We start from the raw sequence: 19751 nt of genomic DNA on the forward strand, positions 1-19751 counted from the left end.
TGTCAGTTTATCAGGAGATACGTAATTACACAGTCATATTTTTTACATCTATGCAAATTTCAGTGCAACCATTTACTGATGTGGCCCTTGGTGAAATTGAGTTTGACACCCCTGACCTAAAGGATCACTCAGATATGTGTGAATGAAACAAAACACAACTTCAGTTATATTTTTTTTGATGCGGTAATAACATCCTAACATGGATAAAAGCTCACAAGAGTCAAGTTTGTATAATATAGAAAAAAGAAAAACACAAAGCTAGTTTTGGGCTGGGCTGTGAGAGAGCTAATTTAGCATTAGTATCATCTCATTGACTATACTAGGAAAATGGAGTCCTTGGATTTTTACTATAATAGATTTTTTTAATATTAAATCATGTCATTTGATTTCTGTTTTGTTCAAAAGTACATTATCTTTTTAAAGCTTTTTAGAACAAATAAGAACGTACATTTCTAACTGCAGGGCTGAGTTCTTCTCTCAACATGAAAAGACCCCAGTTCCACCTCGTGATGTCATGTGGTAATATAGGAAGTGCTCCACTATGTTTTTAAATTACATACACCTTCTCTACAATCATGTGGATAATTGCAGCCCAGCCAGTGTTTTTTTTAAGAAAAGAACTCAGTCTAAATGTACATGATTGGTATGTTAAACACCCTCAAATTAAACAAAACACACAACTCCAGATATGTTTTTGATGGGGAAACAACATTATAATGAAATATTGGTCCTTTAACATTGAAAAATCCATAACAGTAAAATTCCAAGGTGAACTTCACTTTTGTATTGTAGCTGGCAAGAAGACGCAAGCTACACTGCATAACAATGAGATTATGCTAATGCTAAATACATTTATAATACATTATACTACATTTTGAGCATTTCCAGCGTAGCATTAATACGATAAGGTACTTGACAAAACTATAGTATATTCCCTGATAGGTGAGTGGTTCAGTCTCTGCTTTTATCTTTGCAAGGTGACATTGTGCTTTTGGGCAAGGCACTTCAACCGCCTCATCCCTTTTGTAACTTTAGTGTGCTTGGTGCTGGATAGAGTGGCAGTTGGCAGAAAAAAAGATTGAAAAATGTGAGACAACAACATAACAAGACTTCCCTCTCCCCAGACTCCTCATGCTGAAACCTCTTTCATTTGAGATTCTTTGTCTGTCTGTTTGTCTCACTCTCTCTCTCCCTCTCTTTCGCTCTCTATCGCTCTCATTCTCTCTCTCTTTCTCTCGTTTCTTGTCTCTCACGGTGTCTCTCTCTGACCCCTCTGAATATTGGTATCTCCCCCCTCTGCCTCTCTACCTGTAACTCTCTCTTGGTGTCTCTCTTTTACTCTCTCTCTCTCTCTGTTTTTCTCTCTTTCTCTCTGTTTCCGTCTCTCACCTCTCTATGCCTCTTCATCTCCGTGTCTCTCTTTTGCTCTCTCTCTGTCTCCCTCTCTCTGCCTCGCTATTTGTGACTCTCTCTGCTTTTCTCTCTCTTTCTCTCTCTCTTTGTCTCTCACCTCTCTATGCCTCTTTCTCTCTGTGTCTCTCTTTTACTCTGTCTCCCTCTCTGGCACTCTATATCTGCCTCTCTATTTGTGACACTCTCTGCTTTTCTCTCGCTCTTCCTCTCAGTCTCTGTCTCTCATATCTCTATGCCTCTTTTTCTCTCTGTATCTCTCTTGTTTTTCTCTTTCTCTCTGTTTCTCTCTGTCTCTCACATTGTCTCTCTCTGACCCCTCTGAATATTGGTATCTCCCCCCTCTGCCGCTCTACCTGTAACTCTCTCTTGGTGTCTCTCTTTTACTCTCTCTCTCTCTCTGTTTTTCTCTCTTTCCCTCTGTTTCCGTCTCTCACCTCTCTATGCCTCTTCATCTCCGTGTCTCTCTTTTGCTCTCTCTCTGTCTCCCTCTCTCTGCCTCGCTATTTGTGACTCTCTCTGCTTTTCTCTCTCTTTCTCTCTCTCTTTGTCTCTCACCTCTCTATGCCTCTTTCTCTCTGTGTCTCTCTTTTACTCTGTCTCCCTCTCTGGCACTCTAAATCTGCCTCTCTATTTGTGACACTCTCTGCTTTTCTCTCGCTCTTCCTCTCAGTATCTGTCTCTCATATCTCTATGCCTCTTTTTCTCTCTGTATCTCTCTTGTTTTTCTCTTTCTCTCTGTTTCTCTCTGTCTCTCACATTGTCTCTCTCTGACCCCTCTGAATATTGGTATCTCCCCCCTCTGCCTCTCTACCTGTAACTCTCTCTTGGTGTCTCTCTTTTACTCTCTCTCTCTCTCTGTTTTTCTCTCTTTCCCTCTGTTTCCGTCTCTCACCTCTCTATGCCTCTTTCTCTCTGTGTCTCTCTTTTACTCTGTCTCCCTCTCTGTCACTCTATATCTGCCTCTCTATTTGTGACACTCTGCTTTTCTGTCGCTCTTCCTCTCACTCTCTGTCTCTCATATCTCTATGCTTCTTTCTCTCTCTGTATCTCTCTTGTTTTTCTCTTTCTCTCTGTTTCTCTCTGTCTCTCACATTGTCTCTCTCTGACCCCTCTGAATATTGGTCTCTCTCCCCTCATGTTACTCTGCCTCTCTATCTGTAACTCTCTCTTGGTGTCTCTCTTTTACTCTGTCTCTGTCTCCCTCTGTCTCTCTGTTTGTGAATCTCTCTCTGTTTTCCTCTCTGTCTGTCTGTCTGTCTCTCTCTCTCTCCACCTATTTATCCATGACCCTAGCTCTGACTTTCTTTCTTATTTCTCGTTGTCTCTCTGCTTCTCTTTGTCTCTCACTGTGTCTCTCTCTCTGACCCCTTTGAATCTTTCTCTGTTTCCCTCTCTGTACATATATAATATTCCATTTTGCTCTGCATGCCTGTCACTTGGCCCCGCGTTGAAATGAAGTGATTAAAATTTCAAAGTGCTGGTGAATAGAAAGCTCATTTCGTTTGATTCAGTGATAAAGGTCATACATTCTCTAAACCACTGAAAATGCTACATATGTATCTCTGTGCATGGATTTCAACTCTTCAGTGTCCATTAGAAAAATACATATCGTAGTAGTTTGAGTTGGATGTAGACGCATTGGCGGTGACACGTGTGACCAGTTAAATTTCAACCTGCAATGGCGGTGATGCTTTGGAATGTTCCACAGTACAGCATTAAACTAAGTACGGAGACAATCACGCCGAGTTATGTCTCACATATCGATACCCGCACGTCTGCTGTAATAATTCGGCTTTTTTAGTTGTATTCTTATAACATAAATGAGCATGTTTACTCCACTGCCTCATGTCTCTGATTCATCTGTGGCAAAAATACGCAAGGATTTTATTTTTGATGGATACCACAGCTGTATGATTGAAGTTCTGTTAGCTGTTTGTAGCCTCACAGAAGAAAACACAGGATAACAGTTTCCTTGTTTCTGCAACAAATAAAATCTTAAATCAGAGAAGTTAATATGTGCTTGAATCAAGTTGTATTTGTCTTTAGTACATCTTGACTGTCTTAAAATAAGATTTGTCAAGAGAAAAGCACAAAAGGTCTTTTACTTCAAATTAAAAGACAAGAATTTTCTTTTGGTCACATTTTGATACAGCGCTTTTCCACCTTCAAGACACTCAAAACGTTTTACATCAAGAACATCAAGGAAGGTCACCCATTCATACAAACATTCATAGACAAGTGTACGCAGACACTGAGGGCAAGGTGGATTAAGCGTCTCGCCCAGGGACACAACAACAGCATTCATCTTTGGGAGACGGAATGGCACCTCCAACCTGTGGGTCAGTGGATCTGACCGCTCAACCAATGATGTTTATGTCAAGAGCAGGATTCACTTTACCAACTGTCGCCCCTGAGGAGAAAGGAGGAGACAAATGCTACTGCACTTGAAATAAGAAATAAAAATAATTGTTCTATTGACAAATCGTATTTCGACACAGGCAAAATATTCCCACACCCAGATAGATACTATTTGATTCAAGCACTTATTACTGCACATCTCACATGGCATTTGTTATGGTGTAGTGTATTGTTTTGTGTCATGCTTTTGAATATTTATTGGAAAATGGCTGTGCTGGAGCATGGATGATGTCGGCTTAGGAGCTAAGTATTGGACCTAAGGATGGTTCGAACAGTCCCAGAGATACATTGCAGGATTATTCAAATATGCATGGCATCTAAAACCTCTTCAGGTGTATTTTCGATGAGGAAATATTATAACATGGTAGAAAGCCCTAAAAAGCCAATTTTGCATAATACCCCCTCCTTAAGATTATAATATTTTGCAGTGAGCCAAAACTGAGACAGACACAAATTACTGACCAAAACTTTATTTGTAAGTGGATTCCAGTTTTGCTCACATCACACATCCATATCAGTAAAATGGCTGCTCTCAAAGGGCCAGATGTAAAATAAATGTAAATACTTTTTTTTTTTTTTACTTGTTCATTAACTGTTTCTGTATTTATTACATATGCAACTTACAAATATTGCATATGTATTTGCCTAGATGTAAAAAAATATGGCTGTAACTCCGTATCTCCTGATAAAACGACATATTAAGACCATCATACCTGTTAATTTACCCTGTCAAGAGCCACATAGCCACATTTGGCTCGCGGGCCTTGAGTTTGACACATGTGGTATATATAGTGTCCACCACAGCAGCAGAACCATCAGCCTCCTTAGCCCCTCCTTTTCCTCCTATTCACCTCCATCACTGTCTAAGCTCTTTTCACAGGAGAAGAAAGCAAGATTTTGAATAATGAGGTTGACTTTTAAAACACCCTGTTAAGTCCTCCGCAGAGGTGTTGACGAGACGGCATATCCAAGTGCAAAATGTACTATGAAAAGATCAGATCTGCTCATTATGTTATTTTAATTCATACAGTCCTTATTATATTTCAGTCTTCGTTCTGATCTGCAAAGGTGCAATTCGCAATCATAATTAGATTCTATTAAAAGTCTTTTGACAGCTCTCATTTCTAGTGTTCTATTATAGCTGGTCTTAATTATGTTGCTGATGGAAAAAAAAAAAAAGACATATATTTATCATTGAGGAGGAGGTTTTCTGCAAAGTCGATGTTTAGCTTTCTACCACGATTTTCCTTCATCAAAAATATGCGTGAAGAAGTTTTAGATGTCATCCATGCATGTTTCAGTAATTTAGCAATCTCCCAGACCCTATTGAAACACTCCCACATGACAATTTTCCATAAATATACAAAAGCTTGGTACAAAACTCTACACAGCAACTTGACAAACCTGATGCGATGTGCAGTAGTTTCATTAGCAGATGCACCTGTTTGTGTTGTGTTTGCGCTGTGTAGGGGGAGTGACTTTACGTTGGGAGATTCAGAGTGCCAAAAACAAACTTATAAAACATGTTAATATGTTGTTTTTTGGTGAATATGGCTTTTTTTTAAACAAAGGTAACATGTGTGGTAAGATGACATGTGTTAGCAGTTAATACCCCATACAAGTAAATTACCCTCTCTTTAATCTTGAAATAACTCATTCCTCTATAGACCAATAAGAGTACTGTTTCTTGAGAACAATATTGGTCAAGTAGAAGTACAAAGTAGCAGTACAAAAAAGCAAGTAACAAAAAAAACAAACAAACAAAAAAAAAAAAAAGGTACTACTCAAGTAAGAGTGACTGCCTGGACATAACATTTGATTTGTAATTTGATGTGAATGTAATTGGCAGGAGAAAATATTAGATAATGCACAAAATATGGTATTTTCAAAGGAATATATAATTAGAAAGAGCTGTGCAAGAAACACAAATGGTGACAGTGGCTCGCTGGTTTGAGCAGTGGCCCCCCAACCTGAAGTTCTGCCCTTGTGTCCTTAGGCAAGACGCTTCACCCACATTTGCTAGTATGTGTGTGAATGATTGATAGTGGGAGGGGCTGATGGCGCAGATTGGCAGCCTCACTTCTGTCAGTCTGCCTCAGGTCAGCTGTGGTACTTAGTATGGAGTGGATTAATAATAATCGTCTTTTAATGCTTTAAGTGGTTTAGGCAAGTCTGTAAAGCACAATAGATGTTCAAGGCATTATTACTATTATGTTCAAATCATTTAATATTGTCAACATACAGCTTTTGTCACTTTGTCATAGTGGGAAGAGTAACCAAAATTTGACTCAAGTAAGAGTTACACTGTTGAATATATTGGTGAAGTTGGATTGTGTGGAAGTATGTAATCTTGAAATCTACTTGATATTACTAAGGACTACCCACTTCTGCTAATGAACACGCAACTCTACTGTCTGAGCTTCAGGCAGAGCAGTGCCCCTAGTTAGTCCCACCCACACCCCAGGGAATGTTGATGACATCCACAATTATGGACAACAGATGATGCAGCATTTTAAAAACAGTGGCATACTAGTTAACACTCACAGCAACAAGTTCATGATTACAATTCCCAAACCAGTTGCTTTTTTTTTTTTATATATATTATTAGATTCTTCCATTTTATATCCGTGTTATTTCATTGTGCATTGGTGGCATTTAAGATTGGGTGAACTTTCCTTATGGAGACAATAGATTGAACCAATCTTTTAATATATCTTGCCATTTGAAAATATGTTCACATTTGTCCTGACATATATTGTACAAGTAGATTTCCATTTATAAATCAAAACTGTGTTTAAACTACATCACGTTTTTCTTTTTTCTTTTTCCTTTTTTTCATGTCAAATAAATTTTAATTACAAAATATTTTTTAGAGGTATAAATTACAGAGTTGTTATACCAGATTGGTGTTCAGATTCTAGATTAGTTGATTTCATACTCCCAGATTAGGGTAAAAGCCAGTACTTTACAACTGATGTCATCACTATTCCCTGAGGGTGTGAAGCTAACTAGAGGCACTTCTCTGTCTAGCTCAGTTACTCAAGTTATACTTTAATCTGAGCAGTGTGGCCAGAAAGAAGTGATTGAGTTGGAACTAAACAACAGGTGAGCTCATTTGACAAGCTAGCTAACATTAGCCTACAGTTTTTTCAGTTAGTTAATCTCATAGAAAAATCAAAAACCTAAACAGAGCCAACTCTTGGACTTATCACAGGCTCCTGAAAATGTGTTGTTTAAAACCATTTTGTACTTTATAGTACTGCCTAAAATAATTTAACTCTTTGATTTTTAAATTAAATTAGATTCAATTGTATTAATCATCAGGCTCTATCTCGCAATCCACCAATTGTCCCAAACCCATTGTTATTAATTAGCCCTTATCTTCCTTTGTTGAAATTCCCTTTGCAGATGATTTCCGAGTCTCGTCCAGCTGCTGCTCAGAGCGGACTGACTCGAGTGCTGTTATTGTCTCCTCTTCCGCTCTCCGATGGTCCACGACTGAGCGGAGCTGACAGTCTGTCTGAGAACCAAGTAATAAGGACGCACATGAAAAGGAGAGGGATGGAGGGAAGGACTAGGAGAGAGGGGAGCAAACTAGGAGCAGGACACAAGCATCCTACTCCCTTTGTCTAGGATTCAGAACACACGCTTCTTCAATACTTTATGAAGATGTGAGTTCGGTCACCAGTAAATCTCCCTGAATTCAGATGGATGTGTTTGACAGGTGAATTAGCCGGAGCAAGAGCATGTAATTCGGGCTGCATTCAGATGCAGTATGGCACCACAGATATACTACTCCTCAGATAAATATTGATATGGTGCTGATGATTATGATATTTATCTATCTGGAAATTTGATTAGACGGCTGTAATATAGAGAGCCTAAGCTTTCAAACAAGGTATAACATGTCCATGTGGAATATTGGCCAAATATAGGGTAAATTCTGATAATATCGCCCCTGGTTTGTAGTTTTATCTGTGACACAACAATTCAGGCAAAATGCAAACAGAGCATTTTTGAGTGCTCTGAGAAGACTAGAGTGGATTAATGAAACAAACATGAATGAAGCAAAATCCTGATATGTTTTTTTGTTGAGAGGACAACAATATAACATGGTTAAAAAGTCAAAAAAGTCAATATTGCATAAAATGTGTTCTTTAAAGTAAAGTAGCTAAACGCCTTGTAAACAGACTGATCAGAAGTAAGTGTTTCTAATCACTGCTGCGACTGCGACTTAATTGCACTGTGATTGTAATGAATGTACTGTCTGATGGATGTGGCCAGACTTTAATAATTTACCACACAAATGTAAAGACAGATTAGTCTCATTTAAAGAGACGGTAAACAGCAGTGTACACAGCGGTGGGCGACTCTGATGCTAAACAACAAAACTCTTCATCTTTACTCTTGAGACAGTTCATCGACATTGCTTTAAATTGACATTGCATGTTGTCTGATACTCAAAAGATAAAAATAAGGGTTTCAGATATGTTTTATCCCATACCGTGGAACATTTCAAGCATCAAGGAAGCCTGTCACGACATTTTAAAGTGTGATATATGCCCGAAGTAAAGACAGAAGCTAAACGATAATATTGAAATAAATCACAAATATTTAATCACAAAAAAATATTCTAAATGTACAGCATTGTTGAAAAATCACGAGCTGCAATAAATACATAGCAGAATGAAACACTTTAATTCATAGTTTGCATCTGTAATGAGTCCTAGAAGTTATTAATTCAACATTTAATGGCTTAAATCTTATTGTATAGCCAAAAAATAACCAAAAATGTTTCAGTAGTGCAAAGAAAAAGTATACACTATAAATATTGACCCAAAAAATATATTGTTCCAGCTTTCATATATTGAATTATATGTAGATATAGTAATTATTTTGACAGGCCTAACATCAAGCATTTTAAAGCCTGGTACTGTTCCATGAGTTTTAATGCGTTTTCAATGGGATAGTTCACGCTACCTGGCTCACTGAAATCAACATAATAGCCAGCGACCAAGTAATTAATCTTTCTTAAATAACATAACATTATTCCGGGACTAATAGCACCAAAAACATGGCGGTCCTCAAAGGTTTGACATTTAAATGTTTGTTTTAGTTCATCAATCACCACAAATCCTGGATGTTAGTTAGAGACTGTTATTACTCATCAAATATGACAAACAAAAACAACTCTTTATCTGCGCTGTCCATAAGCAACAAAATGAATGTTTTTATTGTGCTGTCTCATTACAATGAAAGAGACAGATCACCGTCATTTTATATGAGTACCAGGCTGTGTGCGCAGCTATTCTAAACACATAGGCCTCTCGTGATAATTATTACATCTACTTATTTTTCAATATATGAATGCTGGAAGAATATATTACATACATCTGGGAGCATTACAGCTTATTATTATTTTTTTTTTTTTTATTGTGTCAGTGGCAGAAAGTAGTTTCAGTATTATCATGATATTCCTCTGTTCACTATATAAAAATACACATATGCTTTTATTTCTCACAGTCTGACATGAAATCAAACTAAACTTTTCCTGTTTTAGATCAATTAAGATTACCAGAATTATTTGTATTTGCTAAATGCCAGAATAATGAGAGATTAATGAGAGTTTTAGGCAATTTTTAATTAGTTTACCTGCTGTAAAATCACTATGCCTTTAAACAAGTCAAAAAAAAAAAAAAAAAAATTATGTCATGTATTTGGAAGCTTCTAATTTGGTTTATTGCCAACATTAATTAGTTCCTGAGCTAATTAGAGACACACCTGTGGATGTATTTGAAGAGACACCTGAAACACACTGCTTCTTTGTGTAACATCATGGGAAAGTCAAAAGAAATTAGCCAAGATATCAGGAAGAGAATTGGCTCTGATTTCTTGTCAGACAGTGAGGAAAAAGGTGTATGTGCCTTTTTATATATTGTATGTAAACTTCTGGTTTCAACTGTAGATTGTGCTTCAAAATTCGTTATCATGACTGAAAAGGTCCATAACATCTCCTGTAACAAGCACGCAGTGGACCCACCAGCAGAGAAGTTAAAAAGAACACTGTTAAAATGCATGTGACAGGATAGACTACTGAAAGTGTCATAGCTAGTTTTTACCATTTATCATTTTACTCCCTGGTTGGACTTAATTCCATAACTGTTACCAAGCAACCATAATGTTTGTACTTTTCTCTGCAACTTTTTCCCGCAATGGACTGATGTAAAACTATGACAAATATTCCAACCATCCATCCATCCATTTTCTTCCGCTTATCCGCTTATCTTTTTATTGGTAAAATCCCTGAAAAAACCAGCCATCCGTCCCTCTTGATTGTCCTACACAGCTATTTATACATTCTGACTATGAGCAAGTTCTTCTCTTCACAAATCTGACCCGTAACTTGGCGTTATCTGCTTGTCTCTGATATCTTAGAGAGGCAAACAGGTGACGGTCACCAAAAATTCCAGGCGAAGCAATAACATCTCCATGGACCTACTCACCACAAGAAAAGAAAGAAAAATTACACAGTGCATCTTTAATCTGAAGTGAAAGAAATGGTATTTTGTTTCACATGTGTCACTCATATAAACAGATCTAACCTACTCAATCAAAAACACTTTATTTGTCCCTGAGGGGCAATTTAAGCACAGTGAGCAGTAAAATACAATAATAGAAATCTCAAAAGTTTCAGCAGGTAGAGTCATCAGATCCAGTGTCAGGATAGTTTGAGGAGAGTAATAGCCCTTAGAACAAAAGTGCCTTCTCTGTGTCCTGCACCACCACAGTCAGCCTCCAGGGGGAGCTAGTAAACACTGGAGACACAACAGGAAAGCTTGTAAACCCTCACTTTTACTCCGCTCTGTTGTTTCAGTCAGTGATGAGACAGTTCATTCCATCTAGAATACCATATTTGGTGTAGAAAGTCTGTTGTATTGTTGTAAAAAGTCTGTAGCATTTCAGATCTTTCAGATTTCAGTTAAGCACTATTGGCAATAGTGCTTAACTTCTGTCCTTTGAACTGCACTCTCTAGTTGGTCAAAATACCAAAATATTAAGTTAAAAATGCAAGAAGAAAATATTAAAAGTTTAATTAGACAGTCGTGTTTAGTTCTGGCTTGAGACACGACGTGGGGACCAGACTGATATCCCTCTGTATAAAAAAAATGTAGAGATATTCTGGACTTGCCAGGCAACTTGTTTTCAGATTTTACATTTCCTCTCATGTCATGGGACACATATTACCTTTTCCTCTGCATGTTTGTCCTGATGGAACAGTACTACAGTAGTCTGTTGGTGAGGGAAGAGGAGCCCCGGGGCATATGGTGTATTCTGAAAACATTTTCTTTGATGGAGAGCTCAGTTTCATGTGGGCGTCTACAGGCCGTGTCCAGATCCTCTCCATGTGAACTATTTTGGATTCCAAAATCACAGGAAGTCTTAAGTGTACAGTAAGTTTAACTGTCAGGGGGGCACTGGGGCATGTATTCCACTTCCACATTGATATTTGGGAAGGATAAGCACATTTTGGTTCTTCACAAAAAAATATAAGAGACTTTTACCAAGGATTTTTTTTTTCCCTTAAGGCTGGGTGTGCAGTATGAGATCTGTTGAATTATCTCTGTCTGACAAGCATAGAAGGTCATATTGTTATCCTTGGTGCAAATAAAGACAAAAATACCCTTAAAAACAACTTAAATTTTTTATCTTTGTTTTTTTCAACCAAACTGTAACATTACATCACTACAGGGACCATCCTTGTCTTATAACCTTAAATAAACACATTTTGATGGTTGCACATATTGGTATCTGCTTTCAGTTTGAATGCAGGAGGGTCTGGGACATACTTGTAGAATTTTGGACAGTTCAAGCTCAGCTGTTTATTTGTACCACATGCCTTCTCTCCAAAATGTTCGCAACATTCATTGAAATACAGATCTTATTTTGCCTTCCATCTAAAGCTCATTAACTTGTCAAACACATATTCTGTCGTCTATGTTGATATAAAAGTAGATGAATGAGATGAAGAAAGAGGAGGGAGGGATGCTGCCAATCAGTTTCTCATCAAAAAAATATTAGGTCCAATCAGCTCCCAGTCTGCTGTCCCATCACATTACTTACTGTTGTTAATACGAGAAGGCTTGCTTTTGCCGGGTGCGTGAATGACTCAGATGCGCCCCTGTTTTGTGTATAATTGATGAGTTTTGCGCTAAAGTTGGCTATGTGTAAATTTCCGTGCATGAAGTTTTCATCCATAAAAGTTATCAAACTTCAACCAACTGGAATACATTAGAAAGCACTAGAAAACAGGCCCCCATGTCAGATTTGATGATGCTTAGGGTACCCTGAAGGCCATTAGTGGTATGCATGCTGATTGTGTTGTGATGGCAGTCTGAAGGGGGAGGGACTTAGCGCCGACAGCAGGGACAGGGTACTCGTCAAAAAGGAAAAAAAAACCTTACCATATTAATACATTGGGTTTTTTTTGTGGAGAATTTAGCATTTTCAAAACAATGGTGATCTAAATCTGTTATGTGTTACCAGTTACTATACCACATAAGTAAAATAACCTTCTCGTTTAAACGCATTTCTTGCCCGACAGTAGTCTGTACACTTTTGTGGCTTCATCAAGCAGGTGCAACAGTAGCTCAGAAGGGTTTGTCCACTGATCCAAAGTTTGAATCACAGTCCCACGTTAGCTCAGGTCAGATCCACTGGTTCGTGGTTGGATCCATGCTTCCAGATGTGTATACTGTTGTTGTGTGCTTGCATAGGTTTACACAAACTCCAGACACATCAGCTGCTTTACACATGGCTCTGAACTGGAGCATTTACACCATGTTCCTTCTCTCCTCAGGTGTTCCAGGGACATAGGTGAGGCTGTGACCATGCAAGTCCACTGGTCGTCCAAGCGGAGGATGCAGTCTACATCCTGTACTGTCTGCTACTGAACTGCCCCTCCTCCCTCCTCCTCCTCCTCCTCCTCCTCCTCCTCTCTCTCTCCTCCTCCTTTTTCTCTCTCTCCTCTTTCCTCCCTCCTCTCCCCCCTCTCTGATGGCTCTATGGGGGGTACTCAGCCTCAGCCTCCATTGCTGGGTCTGCATTGGCTCTGTGGACGCTCTCAGCACCAGCAGCAGTACCAGCACCAGTAGTAGTAGTAGTAGTAGTATTACTGGAAGTAGCAGCAGTAGTGATGGACCACCTCTTGACCAACCCGGGGGCCCTTTGGATTGGCTCCTGTCAGATAAAGGCCCCTTCCATCACTCACCCGAGTACATCGACTTTGTGGATAAAAACCGGCAAGGATTCTCCACGAGATACAAGATTTACAGGTGAGTTGAATAATTATTGTTTCATGTTCATGTTTGACCAGTTATTCCAACTTCACCCACATATATACGTATAGCTGCCAGTGTTAGTTGTTTTGAAGAAGTTTTAATTCCATTTAAATCCATCTGTCCATCTTCTTCCACTTATCCCGGGCTGGGTCTCGAGGGGAGCAGTCTAAGCATGAACTCCCAGATTTCTCTCACCCCAGACACTTCCTCCTCCAGGGGGACCCCAAGAAGTTCCCAGGCCAGTTGAGAGATATAGTCTCTCCAGCATGTACTGGGTTTTCCCTGGGGTCTCCTTCGGTGGGACATGCCCGAAACACCGCCCTACAGAGGCGTCCAAGAGGCATCTAGAACAGATGACCAAGCCACCTCAGCTGGCTCCTCTCGACGTGAAAGAGCAGCAGCTCTACTCTGAGCTCCTCCTGTGTGACTGAACTCCTCATCCTATCTCTAAGGGAGTTCCGAGTCACCCTGCGGAGGAAACTCATTTCGACGGCTTGTATCCGCAATCTTGTTCTTGTTCTAGTCTAAGTCTTTTGAATCAATAGTGTTAGATCTGGTTTGGGGCTCTGGGATTGAAAAGAGGAACTTGAATCTAGTCTCCACACTTTCTTTTATACGGAGCTCCTAAAGTCCCCTAAAAAATCTAAAAAAATTTGTTCGCAGAAGGTAGTATGCTGTGGTATCTGTGAACATCTTGTTTATCTTGTGCACATAAGATACTACCATGTGCACACAACATACTATCTTGTCCAATACATTGTCTTGTGTGAACAAGATCATACAAATAATAATAATAATAATAATAATAATAATAATAATAAATAAATAAATAAATTAAATAAAAAAAAATAGGGGACTTTAGACTTCACTACATTTGAGAGAAGGTATATGTACCTTCTGATCCACTACATTTTTGAGCAGGACTGAAAAGTTTTTTTTAGTTTTTTTTTTTTTATTATTGCATGAGACCCGCTGAAAAGCCCTAGGGGTGTGTGTGTGCGTGTGTGTGCATGTGTGTGTGTCAGATTGTTTCTGTTGAACAAAATTCAGCACAAATCTTTATCAAAAACAATAAATCTGAAGCTTTATTAGAATTGTTGGAAATAACTGGATGTCATATTGGTTTGCCAGGGCTTGGTCTTTAGCTGAGGCTAGTCCTGATTGCTAGTATTGTTTACTTTTTCTGACAAGTGATTGGAAATGTACACACTTTTTTTTTTAACAGAGTAATCTAATGATCTTTCCTGGGCCCTAATCAAACCCTCCTTATGGTTAGTTGTAAGATTCTGTATGCTCAGGCCACAAGCTTATGTCATTCATGCTCCCACACAACAATTCTCCATAAATATACAAAAGCAGGATACAAAACAATACACTACAACCTGACAAACCTGATGTGATTTGCAGTAGTTTAATTAGCAGGATGCAGACTGATTGTGTGAGGGAGAAGTGATGTAACATGGAGAAAATCAGAGTCGAAAATTAAAGTGAAGCTTATAAAACATGCTAATACGTTGTTTTCAGTTAATATAGCATTTTAATAACAATAAAAGGTAACATGGTGATCTGAATATGTTATGTGTTAGCAGTTAATACACCCTCTTTAAACGTGGCATGTGTTAAGTTTTTAGTTGTCAGAAAACAATACGGGGCTGTAGCACCAAATTCAGGGCCCTGGGTACACATCATCTTGGTGGGCCCGCACTATTGTTTGTCTAATAAAAAATGCTCATTACAGACTTTGTGAGAGGACCCCTCTTTGCACTGGGCTGTGGGTAAACAGTACTCTTTTCCTCCCCAGTCTGACACCCCTGTGTTTGTACTATATTTAAAAGATGTTTTGCATAGATAAAACCCTAGAACACTATTGACATATTCTCATTAGCTTGTATCCTTCAAACTCCTGTTTACGGCGACATTTCTGCCTCATAGTGAATGAATGGTGCAGTGAATAGTCCGTCCTTGTCTGTGAGAGCTGGCCCTCTGAGTGGACATTTAATCATTCAAAGTCTATATGAGAGCGTCTCTATGGCAATAGCTTTAAAGTCAACAACATTTTATATAGGGACCCTTCAAATAAAACGGTGCCTTCTTTCTCCAAATGATTGACATTGACATACCGTTTTAATTAATCTATTATGTATTAGGTAGAAGTTCAAAGAGGTTGTGAGTCATTATGGAGGTAGCAGTAGTATTTGAAGTAATAATAGTAGTAGTATTAGTAATAGCAGTGGTGGTTGAAGTAGGACTAGTAGTAGTGGTTGAAGAAACAGTAGTAGTAATGGCTGTAAGTAGTAGCAATTTATTATTTTTTTTAAACAGGAAGGAAGCAGAGCCTAACATTGTGTCAATCACAGTCTGCCGCTCCTCCTCATTTGCATTTAAGTGACAATGTAAAGTGGAAAGGGATAAATGTAGCATATATATATATATATATATATATATATATATATATATATATATATATATATATATATATATATATATATATATATATATATATATAATGAAAGAAGAATAACGATATAAATAAACGCCTGAATATACAATACAAAATGTATGCACATAATGTATGCATTAATGTGTAAATGCATTTATTTATTTATTTACACATTTATATTTGTATCCACTATTTATTTTATACTTAACATTTATTTTATTTATTTATTTCCAATTATGCAATTTTTGATCCTCCATAGGTTAGAATCTCTGCAACAGTAACACAGAGAGGACATGCACACGCCACTCAGAGTTTTATCCTGTCTCCTCCCAATAAGAAGGTTGTGGGTTAGACGGCTGATCTCTCTGAGTGGAGTGTGCATATCCTCCCTGTGGTACTGTGACAGAGTGATTATCCCGTCTTTTCCTCTCAGTAAGGAGCTTGTAGGTTAGTCTCCCGATCTCTCCCGATGGAGAATGCATGTCCTGCTTGTAATACAAGATTAATTCCTTTAAAATAACTTATATAGTGCCTATTTATTGCTATTTTATGAATATTAAAATGCATAATTTTGATTGGTCTAGCCTATGCCTCAGCTGACCCATTTCAAGTCTCTCTATTAAATTCTATGGTAGATCATGAAAAGCCTGTGAAATCGCTGAGGCAGGTAGAACGGCCGCTCCGAGTCCACTTTTATTTGGCTCATCAGCAAAAGATCAGGGAAGTGAGATTAGAGGACACTTCAAGGACCTCGGGAAATTAGTTGGAGAGTTATTTTAAAGGGGCACTCTATAACTTTTATAGTGGAGAGTCTGTCACACGCTTGTGTCTGTGGAGATAATGTTGCTTTTTTCTAGAATGTTGCAAAGTATGGCATTAAACATATCCAACTCCATGACGACAAGCAGGTGACACCACCGGGTTAAAGGTCATATCTGCGGAGAGGTGAGCCAGGTCAGCATTTTGCTTAAAAAAATTCTTGTAACTGACTAAATGCAAGATTGATACATTTAATGTCCTACTTTGGAACCTTCCATGGAGACAAAGAGGGGACATATTCCCCACAGTAAAGTTACATAGTGCACACTACACATATGCAGTATTTGTAAAACACTGACAGTATAAAGAACCTGACATAATTTTTCAGGTTGGGCGCTCCCCATACTAGAATCTGGTGTAGGGCTCCATCCACTGGCAGAAGAGGGAATGACCATGGGGGAAAACTAATGTTAACTAATTGAGGACAAATACCCCAGCTTGTTAATATAAGCATGCAGTGTAATTATAGCAGAAATGGTGATTCAAGGACTTAAAAACTGAACAGGGTTTCTAGCTGTGACGCAACAATCCTGGGAAAATTCAAACTACTTTTTTTTTTTTTCATTATATGAAGCTGACGAGTTTACTTTGTACACAGGATTACTGATACTAGCTTGCCAGAATGCACATATCTTCAATACTTTACAAAGATGTGAGTCTGGTCATCGGTGAATTTCCCTATTTTCAGATGGGCATTATTGACAGGTGGATAAGCCAATCAGGGACATGCATGGTCTATATTGCAAAAAAATAAAAATAAAATAAAATACAAGTGGCTGAAAAACATCACAAACTCAGGCCTGGGGTCTACAGGGCAAAATTATTTAAAAATGCTTCCACCCTCAATTTAGATTTTGGTTAATAATGGTGCTTAATGGTGCTCTGTTTTTCTATTATTACTGGGATTCATATCCTATCTATCTATCTATCTATCTATCTATCTATCTATCTATCTATCTATCTATCTATCTATCTATCTATCTATCTATCTATCTATCTATCTATCTATCTATCTATCTATCTATCTATCTATCTATCTATCTATCTATCTATCTATCTATCTATCTATCTATCTATCTATCTATCTATCTATCTATCTATCTATCTATCTATCTATCTATCTATCTATCTATCTATATCTATATATATCTATATATATATATATCTATATATCTATTACAGTCACATTCCAAGTGTTACCTTCCATACTGAAGTATAGCATTAGCATTTCTTCCACAGTTGTAGAATGCTGAGCAGTCTGTGTGAGTTATTATAAGAGTTTTATATGGGACAAATATAAAAATGTGGCTTGTGACTTCAGCCCTAATTGAATGTAAATGCTTGGATCTGCATGGTCAGCGAATGCTCTTAGCTCATAGAGTCATCATAACAGCAACTAATGGAGGAAGACTGGGCCCCTGTACACAGCAATGGAGAATTAAGGTGTCATTAAAGCGGTATTATGTAACATTTCTGGTCAAAGGTGCATGCGCGTCTTCATGTGGTATTGTCACAATACCTCACCTTCTCGATACTAAGGAATATAATTGTTACTCAATAAAAATTCTGACACCACGATATATGTATATTTTGTATGATCATTCAAAAAAAGTCTTTCTTTAGACCATAGAATGACATTTTCAAGATCAAGTTGTAGTACTTCCTTTTATATTACCATGTGGCCTAATATCTGTGCAATCCCTTAGTTGTCCACATAGGTTCCATAGTGACCCATGGTCATATACTAGTCAGTGTGTCTTATACCTGTTCTGATACATCTCATGATCATTCTAAAGCTATTCAGGAAAGGTTCATTTCTGTTTTTTTGTGACTTTTTTAGTATTGATACTTGATCAAATGCGCATCTAGTTTTGATAGTTTTAATACTATTTAATACTACTGACAACCCTACTCCAGATTAGCACAGCACACTTTTGAATCGAATTGAAATTTGTCTGACAAGTCTGGGGCTATATTTGTGATTTATGTTTAAAAACTGAGATTTTGTTTTGTGTGCTAAACAACTCCAGGAGTGTAGACTTTGAACTAATGAACTAATACAAGAATCCCATGTATTTCAGAACATTTTTGTAGAGGTCTAAACTACAGAATTATTAATTACACAATTATTTTATTTATTTTTTAATAAAGACTAAATATTTCAGTATTTAATTAATTACAACCTTTGCAACTTGACATTTGCACAACTCAAATTGTGATTTCAACAAAACATAGACAGCACAGTGCAATGGCGAGTGACTGTGCATGGTGACTATTTTTTAAATGCCAGTGTTAGAATTTGAACCAGCAACTCTAGTTTCCAAGGTTTGAGGTGTATGTAGTACTACAGATGGAGCTGTTGGTTTGAAAGGAGTTAAAATGTTAGAGAAGTGAACTGATAGCACTGTTAAATATGGCAACATTTAAAGAGTAATGAGAGAGAGTTATGAAATTATAGCCTTGACTAACTATCAACAGTCCCTATAGACCCCTTTGGTGTTTGTAAACATTTATATTCTTAAAACAGACCTGTTATGCAAAATTTACTTTTCAGAGCTTTTAACCATGGTACAGTCGTTTCTCCTTCATCCTCGTGAAGTTGTTTTTGCAATGATTCAAATATGGTTGAGCAATCGTTAATCGCTTATTTTCAAGAGGCCATATTGTCACCGGTACATGGCCACTGCTCTGTACTTACTTCATTCTTCAGTTTTATTTTCTGAATCAATGATACATGTAAGATTTGGCAGCATCACCTAGTCATTTTGGTACAAATGAAAAAAACATCCGCTACTCACTAGTGTTAGCTGCAGTTATCCATAAGAGCGGCCAACAGCTGCACAGCTCTTTATTGTGATGACATTTACTGCAACATCAACTCTGATTGGGCAGCACAGTTTTCTAATGTGGAAGTCAGTGCACTTGTTTCTTTCATAGATGAATATTGTAAAATGCGTAAATTGTAACATAATGATTCACATGTGTCATAGATTAAAACAGTATAGCAGATACAAGCGCAATAGCCTGGTACCATTCAGTACATTAGCTCTGATCTATTTTCAATACAAGAGTTAGCATTAGCCTCTAAACATCACAATCTATGAAAAACCAGGCTGTTTTGGCCATTGACAACCACTCGACCATATCTGAGTTACACCAGAACCTCGTTCGAAAGCATTACCACCTATAGTAGGATTAGTGAACATTAGAAAATGGAGCTGAATGTCAGATATTGACTCTGATTACTCATTAGCAAATATAATGAGTAACTATTTGTTGCCACGGTCTAAAAAAAAACAATCATAACTCATGTTGTGAGCTCC

General features: G+C 37.8%; 1 protein-coding gene across 1 annotated transcript in view; it reads left to right on the forward strand.

The window, feature by feature from the left end:
* Window positions 1–3732: 3732 nt before the first annotated feature.
* brinp3a.2 (bone morphogenetic protein/retinoic acid inducible neural-specific 3a, tandem duplicate 2) overlaps window positions 3733–19751 on the forward strand; it is a 111525-nt gene continuing 95506 nt past the window's right edge. The window contains exons 1-3 of the mRNA XM_033965661.2: window positions 3733–3780; window positions 7240–7362; window positions 12856–13163. Of these exons, the coding sequence (XP_033821552.2) occupies window positions 3733–3780; window positions 7240–7362; window positions 12856–13163 (479 nt within the window). The remainder of the gene's footprint in view (window positions 3781–7239; window positions 7363–12855; window positions 13164–19751) is intronic.

The sequence above is a fragment of the Periophthalmus magnuspinnatus genome, chromosome 4, assembly GCF_009829125.3.
Source record: "Periophthalmus magnuspinnatus isolate fPerMag1 chromosome 4, fPerMag1.2.pri, whole genome shotgun sequence".
In the NCBI taxonomy this organism is placed as follows: domain Eukaryota; kingdom Metazoa; phylum Chordata; class Actinopteri; order Gobiiformes; family Gobiidae; genus Periophthalmus; species Periophthalmus magnuspinnatus.